Below are 10,017 nucleotides of genomic sequence, written 5' to 3' on the forward strand. Positions count from 1 at the left end.
GACTGTCTCCCCCAAAATGCTTCCTGCAAGACACCCCAGGGTACACCATAGGACCTTGCTGTACCTGTGCAGGATGTCTCCGATGTCCTAGGAGAGAAAAGAAGGAAACTGTCCATTATCAGGCTCCCAGAGGCTGTGCTGATACCTGGCCTCTACTCCTGGGCTCCTGGACTTTTAGCTCCCCCCTGCACTTACCAGGGCTCCCTGCCCTAGGGTGTCAGGGGAAGTGGAGCACCTTTCTTCAATTCTAATTCTAACCACAGGGATTCAGGCATCCCAGGTGGCAAGGCCTGCAATGGAACGACCCTCAAGCCCTGCTGATCCCTTCTGGGAAATGGCAGGGATCCCCTGGATGCTGGGCCACCCTGGGCTCCTGAGAGACTTCGTCAAAGGGGTCTGGGCACAAGAGGCATTGTGGGTCACCAAGACCAAGTCCTATCCTAGGCCTTAGGGGCTTCACCCACTGGTTCCCGCACAGCTGATGGCAGAGCTGAGAGTCTGAGGCATCCTAATGGGCACAGGGGACCCAAGAAAGCCAGGCCCAGGCACACCCACCTGCAGAAGGTCCCATTCTGACTGGCACTGCTTGGTCTCCAGTTCCCCAATCAGCGCGTCAAGCAGGGCGACGTCCTGGGATATGCGGGTGTCATATGCCTTCCTGATCTGCCCAACCATGTGGCCCACGTTCTCCAGCGAGGCCATAAAGACATGCTCTTGCTGCTCCAGAAAGTGGTACACCTGCTGCAGCTTCCTCTGCATCCGCTGCTTCAGCGCTTCAGTCTGTTTCTGGGAAGCAGAGGACAGGGAGGTATGAGGGTCTGTGCTTTGGGTGGACGTGTATGTCCAGGAACCCCCGGAGGCTCACCTGGAGGTGGATAACAGGTGAGCTTATGCTGCCTCTTCGAGGCCTAGATTCCACAGCAGGAGGCAATATTGTCTGGAACCTTCCAGAACAGACTGAGCATGGCTGGGGCTAGCTCTGGGAAAATGTCCTCAAACCTGGTGTTAAGGTTTAACTGTGTCCCCTCCAAAATTTACATGTTGAAGCCCTAACCCCCAGTACTCAGAATGTGATCTTATTTGGAGATAGAGTTCTTGCAGATGTAATTAGTTAAGATGTGGTCCTACTGGAGTTGGGTGGGTCCCTAATCCAATATAAATGTTGTTTCATAAAATGGGGAAATTCAGGCTGGGTGCAATGGCTCATGTCTGTAATCCCAGCATTTTGGGAGGCTGAGGCAGGTGGATCACCTGAGGTCAGGGGTCTCAGGCTGCTCTCACCAGCCTGGCCAACATGGGGAAACCCTGTCTCTACTAAAAATACAAAAATTACAGGCACGGTGACAAGCGCCTGTAATTCCAGCCACTCAGGAGGCTGAGGCAGGAGAATTGCTTGAACCTGGAAAGTGGAGGTTGGAGCGAGCCAAGATTGTGCCACTGTACTCCAGCCTGGGCAACAGAGTGAGACTCCACCTTGGGAAAAAAAAAAAAACAAGAGAATTTTTTTTTTTTTTTTTAATTTTATTTTTTTTTTTTTGAGACGGAGTCTCACTCTGTCGCCCAGGCTGGAGTGCAGTGGCCTGATCTCAGCTCACTGCAAGCTCCGCCTCCCGGGTTCACACCATTCTCCTGCCTCAGCCTCCCGAGTAGCTGGGACTACAGGCGCCCGCCACCTCGCCCGGCTAGTTTTTTGTAGTTTTAGTAGAGACGGGGTTTCACTGTGTTCACCAGGATGGTCTCGATCTCCTGACTTCGTGATCCACCCGTCTCGGCCTCCCAAAGTGCTGGGATTACAGGCTTGAGCCACCGCGCCCGGCCAAAACAAGAGAATTTTAAAGTTAAAAGTGTTCTTGGCCGGTCGCGATGGCTCATGTCTGTAATCCCAGTAGTTTGGGAGGCCAAGGTGGGCGGATTATGAGGTCAGGAGTTCGAGAACAGCCTGACCAACATGGTGAAACCCCATCTCTACTAAAATTACAAAAAACAGCCGGGCATAGTGGTGGGTGCCTGTAGTCCCAGCTACTCAGCAGACTGAAGCAGGAGAATCGCTTAAACCCGGGAGACAGAGGTGCAGTGAGCCAAGATCATGCCACTGCACCTGGGTGACAGAGCGAGACTCTGTCTCAAAAAAAATAAAAAAAATAAAAATTGCGGCGTTCTCCTCCCCTTTCCTCAGTCCCATCTTTCTGCGACAGTCACCGGCATAGGTTGCTGTATACTATTTTCTGGTGAGTATGAGAAAGCATGACAGGATCCTCAGAGGTGACCCCTGCCTGCTGGGGGTGGTCTCCCTCTACAGGGATGAGTTCACCCTTGGCTGCTGGTTACCTCTCTGCACCCTGAGAGGAGGTGGCCATCCCTGCTGCCCTTTGAACCACAGCAAAATCTCAGGGACCCCTGCTCACTCTTCTCACCCTCCTCCCAGGGAAGGATGGGCCACCAACCACGACTGTCCTTACCAGAAAGTTCACTGCCTTGCCCTCCCCATAGGATCGCTGCTCCTCCCCTGATTTTCTCAGCTCCTTCAGATGCTCCAGCTGCTTCTGAATTTGCTTCTGGAAAAATAGCACTTGTTGAAAAGCTTGAATTTGGCTCCTGCCATCTTTAGCTGGTTGCAACTCTGGAGGGGAACATCTTCTGGTAGCAAGGCTGAGGGTGCTGCTGCCAGCAGCATGGGAGGGGTGCTCAGAAAAGAGGAGGGAGGAATGGCTGCATCGCCAAAGGCAGCAGAGCTGAGAGGCACTTCCTCTGGGCTTCTGGATTTAGCCATACCTGAAACCAGCTCCCCCTGGATCTCTGAGCAACATAAACCTGTAACTCCCCTCTTTGCTGGACTGGTTTATATTGTGTTCTTTCCATTTCCAGCCCAGGAATGCTGGCTAATGCACCAACATCCCAGAGTTGTTGGGAAAATGAAGCAAGGCCCAGTGTGTCCAAGTGCCTGGCAGAGAAGGGCCCACAGGCAGGGAGTGCCTACCTTGTGTTCCAGGGCAGCCTCCTCAATGGGGCGTACCCGGTGGCCTCGATGCTCCTGACTCAGACTGCAGATGAGGCAGATGGGCTCACGGTGATCCTCGCAAAATAGCAGCTGGACCTGCTTCATGTGGCGCTTACACTGTGGAAGGGGCTGGGGGCTTAGACTTCCCATGCACTTCCTTTCATGGGAGGCCTGGCACCGGGGGCAGTCAGGTGAGCGGCTGCCTGAGGCCTGGGGGTGCCCAGAAGCTGCCTCAGGGCAGCTGCAGGAATCACGCACACAAATATCGCCAACAGGGTCTCCTTCCTGGGCGTGGCAACGGGGACTCGCAGCCTTGTCTGGTCGCCTTCCTGGGGACATGCAGTGGAAAAATCCCCAGAATGGCAAACCCAAGTTGTTTACCAAGAGGTATCACAAAACACAGCAGAAACAGCCCTTGCCTGAGACGTGTGAGTTCTTGGTTAAACTGCCCACTTCCTAGCTTGTCCTCCTCCGACTTCCATCCAGTGAGGCAGCAAACAGGCCACTGGGCCTGAGAGCTAAGGGCTAGACCTCAGACATTCCTGAGACTTAGAATTCTTGGGCATTTATCCTAAAGACAGACCCATGGCCTTGTGCTATTCCTCCTGCATAGACATGGATCTAGCAGGTGATGCCAAGGAAAGAGACATTCTGACCAGTGTTCCTTTGCCACTTGAACCTGTCCCTGGCTGCCCATAACGTGAGTGGAGGCTCCCAGGGGATGGTGACTTGCGTGCCTCGCTCCCAGTTGGATCCCAGCCCCTAGCAGAGTACCCGGCAAATGGTAAGCATTTGGAAAACTACTATTGAATGAAGGAATAAATAGACCACTGCTCACATCTGAGTTCAATAACCATTCAAAAAAAGCAAAGAAGGGGCTGCGTGGTGGCTCATGCCTATAATCCCAGTGCTGTGGGAGGCCAAGGTGGGAGGATTGCTTAAGCTCAGGAGTTTGAGACCAGCCCGGGCAACATGGCAAGAGCCCATCTCTACAAAACATTAAAAAATTAGCCAGGCGTGGTAGTGGGCACCTGTAATCACAGCTACTTGGGAGGCTGAGGCAGGAGAATTGCTTGAACCTGGGAGATGGAGTCTGCAGTGAGCCGAGATCATACCACTGCTCTCCAGTCTGGGTGACCAAGTGAGACTCCATCTCAAAAAAAAAAAAAAAAAAATAGAAACACACTCAATCCTTTAGCCCCTCCTCCCTCCTTACCTCACAGTGTCCCAGAAATTCATAGCACATCTGTAAATGAGACTGCTAGTAGCCACCAGAAATTATTCTTCCTCCTTCTCTCCTGATAGAATTAATTGTCCACAGGACTGCTTCCCTTCTTCCCATTGCCCCCCCAAATACCCTGCATTTCTCAGCCTCCTTTGCAGTTAGGTGTGGCTATTTGACCATAATATGGCCAAAGGGATGTAAATGGGGGGGGGGGGGTCACAAGCAGCTTCTAGAAATTTCTAGAGCCTTCCCTAAGGGATACTATTCCCCTCTGTTCCTCCATCTTGCTGCCTGGCATGAGGACGTCACCTTCTGAGAGCACGAGCTTGAGGACAAACTTGGTGGAGCAGAGCAACAGCAGGACCCCAGGATCCTGGCCCACGGATCTGCCTGGGACTGCCTGTGTATCATTTATGTGAAGGAGGCACAAACTTCTTTTCTGTTCAGGTTACTGTTATTTGGGTGTTTCTATTATTCACAACCCAACAATTTTAATGACTACCTCAGCAGTAGATAATTAGGACTTTAGCCAATAGGCTTTCCTTTCTGCTCAGAGAAAGGCAAATGGTAGAATCTCAACCCCATTATGACACATTGCTGTGAGGTTATTGTGAGAGGCAGTATTTTTAACCAGTCTTCCCCAGATTTTCTACCTGGTGTCCACAAACCCCTTGGATTCTAAAGATGGACTTCAGAGTGTCCAAGAACTACCTGAAATTTCATGTGACATTTGTGAAGCTGTGCATATATGCATTTTTCAGGGTCTAAGCCTGCACCAGATTAACAAAGTGGCCCCAGGAGGCACCCAGGAATCCCAATTATATAAATACAGTGGGGATCCGGTGCAGTGGCTCACACCTGTAATCCCAGCAGTTTGGGAGGCAAAGATGGGAGGATTGTTTGAGATCAGGAGTTCGAGACCAGTCTGGGCAACATAGCGAGACCCCATATCTAAAAAAATATATATATAATAAAAATTTAAAAAAATACAGTGGGGATAAAAGAAAATTAGGGGGGAAGTACTTTAGTACTTTTCAGGTCACTATTCCTAAGGATGCTAGGTTTTCCAGATCCCAGGGTCCTTTCTCACCAGAAGACCCAGGGACTTCTGGATTTGAAGACTTATGCAGTATACCACGTCCCGTTCCCACCCAGGTCTCAGGGGTCCCTGGACCCCCAGATCTTTTTTTTTTTTTTTTTAGACAGAGTTTTGCTTTTGTTGCCCAGGTTGGAGTGCAATGGCGTGATCTCGGCTCACTGCAATCTCTGCCTCCTGGGTTCAAGCAATTCTCCTGCCTCAGCCTCCTGAGTAGCTGGGATTACAGACACCTGCCCCCACGCCCGGAAATTTTAGAATTTTTAGTAGAGATGGGGTTTCAGCATGTTGGCAGGCTGGTCTTGAACTCCTGACCTCAGGTGATCTGCCCCCATTGGCCTCCCAAAGTGCTAGGATTACAGGCATGAGCCACCACATCCGGCGTGGACCCCCAGTTCTATTTTTCCTCTTTGAATGCTGTGATTTCTCCTCTCCAGCGAACAATGTATTAGAAAGTGTGTTCCATAGGCTGGGTGAAGTGGCTCACACCTATCACTTTTAGAGGCTAAGGCAGGTGGATTGCTTGAGCCCAGGAGTTCAAAACCAGCCTGGGCAACATAGCGAGTCCTCCTTTCTACAAAAAAAAAAAACAAAAACAAAAACAAAAAAACAAAACCAGTGTGGTGATGAGCACCTATAGTCCCAGCTACTCGGAAGGCTGAGGTGGGAGGATCGCTTGAGCCCAGGAGGTTGAGGGTGCAGTAAGCTGTGATCACATTACTGCACTCCAGCATGGGAGACAGACTGAGACTCTGTGTCAAAAAAAAAAAAAAAAGAAGGTGTGTTTCTGAATGCTGCCCCCACCACAAGCATGGAATTGTCACCTGGACAACCTCAATCCCCTCTAAACTGATGGCATTTTTCTTTTACAGTTTTTCTCTGGTCTCTTTACCTATAGGGACAGCTGCTTTAAAAAATCCAGATGGCCTGGAGCTGCCTGATCCCTTGCCAAAAACCAGAGGAAGTTCAGAGCAAAACCAGTGCAAACTGGAACAGGTAACTTCCAGTTACCTTTAGATCATTTACACATCATTATAAGGCTAAAGGCCCCTCCCCTAAAAGAAGATGGCCAGGGTTTCATGTCCATGCGATGTAGGAAAAAGCACGCTGGGGACAGCGCCTTCATGTATGGAACCCTGCCCTGGACCTGCTTACCTACCTCCCTTCCCCTCCTGGGACTCTAAAATCCCCCTGCCTCCCATCCCTGGCAAGCAGATGCCTGCAGAGGCGAGCTCCCCTTCTCTATTCTTTGGCCACTGAATAAAACCTGACTGCCTTTTTCAATTGGACGTTCTTTCTTTCTTTTTTTACCCCCCCAAAATGTTTAAGAGACGGGGTCTTGCTGTGTTGCCCAGGCTGGAGTGCAGTGGCACAACCTCAGCTCACTGAGGCCTGGAACTCCCTGGCTCAAGCAATCATCCTGCCTCAGCTTCTCGAGTAGCTAGAATTACAGGCATGTGCCACCACACCCAGCTAATTTTTTTTTTTAGTTTTGTAGAAGTGGAATCTTGCTACGTTGCTCAGGCTGGAGTGTACTGGCATGATCTCAGCTCACTGTAGCCTGGAACTCCCCCTGCTCAAGTGAGCCCGAGCAGCTGGGACTACAGGCAAGTGCTACTATTGTATTTTTTGTAGATATGGGGTCTCACTGTGTTGCCTAGGCTAGTATGGAACTCCTGGGGTCAAGAGATCCTCCCGTTCAGGCCTCTCAAAGCTCTGGGATTACAGGCGTGAGCTATGGCGCCCTGTCCAACCTTTGGGTTTTTATTTTTTTAATTTTATTTATAGACATGGCGGGGGTCTCACTATGTTCACCAGACTGGTCTCAAACTCTTGGCCTCAGCAATCCTCCAGCCCTGGCCTCCCAAAGTGCCGGGATTACAGGCATGAGCTATCGTGCCCCGCCAGCTGTTCTTTCTTTGCAGCCGATATAAAGTAGGAAAAAACACAATTTACCGGTGACCGAATGTTCTGGATTCCCAGGGCCTTTCTCCAGGTCCGCAGACGCCGCTCCATCCGGAGTGGGCCTTGCCTGAGCGCCTGTTGCCGAGTCCGGATTCGCAGCTGTCGTTTCCTCTACAGTCAGGAGAGTTTCTGGATTTGGGGGCGCCTTCTCCCCTGTGGAAATGGTGAACTCAAGGCTTTTAGGCCGCTTCTTTCCCGAGGGCAGGTACACTTCGAAGAGCCTGCACTCCTTCCGCCCCGGCGCGCCCCCCGCCAGCCCCTGCAGCCTCCCCGCGGAGCTGGCGTTCCTGCGCAGGAGGACCTCGGCCTGGCCTGGCTCTGGCGCCCTGCAGGGGCTGGGGCCGGGGCTTCTCCCGCCCGGCAGGGCCGGGCTCCGGGTTCGAGGCTTGCCCTGCACGTCCAGGCTCTCCGAGGCCTTCTCTCTGCGTTTGCTCAAGGGCTTCCTTGACAGCCCCCTCCCGGCCTCGGGCTGGCTGTACCGCAGGCTGGCAGCCCAGTCCCCGCACGACCGAGGGCCGTTCCCCTCCTTTCCCTCCTTCCCCTCGGGGTGGTCTGGAGTCTTCAGGCTCCCGGGCTTGTTCTCCTCCAGGGAGCTGGACGCTGCGGAATCGTCTGTGCCATTTTCTTGTGTGGAATATTCTGGAAAGACAACCAGCTACAAAGTCATGAAGCTGTCCCACGTTTAGGGCCCAAGATTCAGGGGAGAGGAGAGAGAATCCCCATGGATATTAAACTTTAGAAATGGAGGAAAAAACGGGCCGGGCACGGTGGCTCATGCCTGTATTCCCAGTACTCTGGGAGGTTGAGGCGGGAGGATCACCTGAGGTCAGGAGTTCAAGACCAGCAGGGTGAAACCCTGTCTCTACTAAAAATACAAAAATAAGCTGAGCGTGGTGGCATATGCCTGTAATCCTAGCTTCTCGGGAGGCCAAGTTGGGAGGATCATTTGAGGTCAGGAGTTCGAGACCAGCCTGGCCAACATGGCAAAACCACGTTCCTACTAAAAATACGAAATTTAGCCAGAAGTGGTGGTGTGCACCTGTAGTCCCAGCTACTCTGGAGGCTGAGGCATGAGAATCGCTTGAGCCTGGGATGTGGAGGTTGCAGTGAGCTGAGATTGCGCCACTGCTCTCCAGCCTGAGTGACAAAGCGAGACTCCATTTCAAAAACAAAAGTTCAGGACTTCCTAGACAACGGCAGTCAATTACCATTCAGTAAGAACATGCTTGATGTTGCTACATATTTATCTCTCTCTTATTTTATTTTTGAGACCGGATCTTGTTCTGTGGCCCTGATGTGATCTCGGCTCACTGCAACCTCTGCCTCCCAGGCTCAAGCGATCCTCTCACATCAGCCTGTTTTCTGTTTTTTCAATAGCTGAGAATACAGGTGTGTGCCACCACACCTGGCTCTTTTTTTTGTATTTTTGGTAGAGACAGGGTTTCACCATGTTGGCCAGGCTGGTCTCGAACTCCTGAGCTCTAGCAATCTACCCACTTTAGCCTCCCAGAGTGCTGAGATAGTGTGAGCCACCATGTATTCCTCAAATAGTACTTTTCAAACGTTGTAAGCAGGACAACTGTTTCAAATAAGATCTTACACAGGTCAGCAAAACCCAGATTATACATTTCAAAAATAAAAATAAACCAGGCACGGTGGTCCATGCCTGAAATCCCAGCACTTTGGGAGGCTGAGGCGGGAGGATCACTTGAGGTCGGGAGTTTGAGACCAGCCTGGCCAACATGGTGAACAGCACTGAAAAGATTCTATACCAGCCCCGTTCATACGATTGCATAGCAATCCCTTTTTGCTAACCTAGAGATGTTTGTCTGACGTGAGTATTAATCATAAATGAAGTGAAGAAGTCTCAAAGAATAGGTGCTCCAGCTCCTGCCTTTCCTGACCCTGACCTGCTTCTTTAAAACCCATTGGGAGCCTTAAGGAAGTTTACTAACCCAGTGCGTGAAGGAAGGGACGTTCCTGAACTAAAGTCACCTGGATCTTGGTAGACCTGAGACTCCCGACCCCCAAGTCAGAGTGAGCTGCTCTGAGCTCCTGGTCCCTTTTCCTACAAAGCAACCAGGCCTCAGCGCTGGGTGAGGAGGCAGCCTGGGCCCGCTTACCCTGAACGGCTGCCCTGTGGAGCTCCTCAGCCAGCAGGCGCTGGTTGATGGCCCGCAGGACCTGCAGGGTTAGCCGCACAGCGTACTCTTCCCCGTAGTAGGTGACCAGCAGACTGGCCATCTTCACTGGCCTGGCTCTCTGGATCTGGCTCCGGGGGATCCTGGAGTGCTCCTTCTCCACACTGGTGTTCTGCAGCTTGAACTTGAACTTCTCAAAGTCATAGGGCACCAGCTCCTCCAGGGTGGACAGCAGATGGTCACTAGGGGTCTTGGCCATGGCGCTGAGCAGGAGACGCTGGAGCTAGCTGTCTGGCTTCTGGCAGGAGAAGAAGCCTCTACCTTGGTGAGCAAGAAAAAGCAGGTTGTGAAATAGCGGAAAAGGCACAGGAAATGCTCTGTGTCTTGGTGGGAACTGAGACTAAGGGTAAGGGTGTGTCCATGCTGGCTGTGTTCTCTTCTCACAAGTTCAGAGGATTTTCCAGCTGGGAGGGCTCAGTGCCTTGGCAGACATCTGTCCCCACACCCCTCCCAAACCCTGGACCTCATCTCCACACTAGACCACAGACAGGTGGGCAATTCTGCAAGGGAAGGTCTAGGATTGGATTCCAGA

The 10,017-nt window shown here is 51.8% G+C and overlaps 1 protein-coding gene across 1 annotated transcript in view; it reads right to left on the reverse strand.

The window, feature by feature from the left end:
• LOC105467877 (MEFV innate immunity regulator, pyrin) overlaps window positions 1-9,802 on the reverse strand; it is a 13,086-nt gene extending 3,284 nt beyond the window's left edge. Inside the window, exons 1-6 of the mRNA XM_011717683.3 lie at window positions 9,408-9,802; window positions 7,276-7,923; window positions 2,978-3,327; window positions 2,460-2,555; window positions 556-786; window positions 65-87 (exon numbers count right to left, since the gene is read on the reverse strand). Coding sequence (XP_011715985.2) covers window positions 65-87; window positions 556-786; window positions 2,460-2,555; window positions 2,978-3,327; window positions 7,276-7,923; window positions 9,408-9,684 — 1,625 coding nt within the window. The 5' untranslated portion in view covers window positions 9,685-9,802. The remainder of the gene's footprint in view (window positions 1-64; window positions 88-555; window positions 787-2,459; window positions 2,556-2,977; window positions 3,328-7,275; window positions 7,924-9,407) is intronic.
• Between the last annotated feature and the right edge of the window lie 215 nt (window positions 9,803-10,017).

The sequence above is a fragment of the Macaca nemestrina genome, chromosome 18, assembly GCF_043159975.1.
Source record: "Macaca nemestrina isolate mMacNem1 chromosome 18, mMacNem.hap1, whole genome shotgun sequence".
Lineage (NCBI taxonomy): Eukaryota > Metazoa > Chordata > Mammalia > Primates > Cercopithecidae > Macaca > Macaca nemestrina.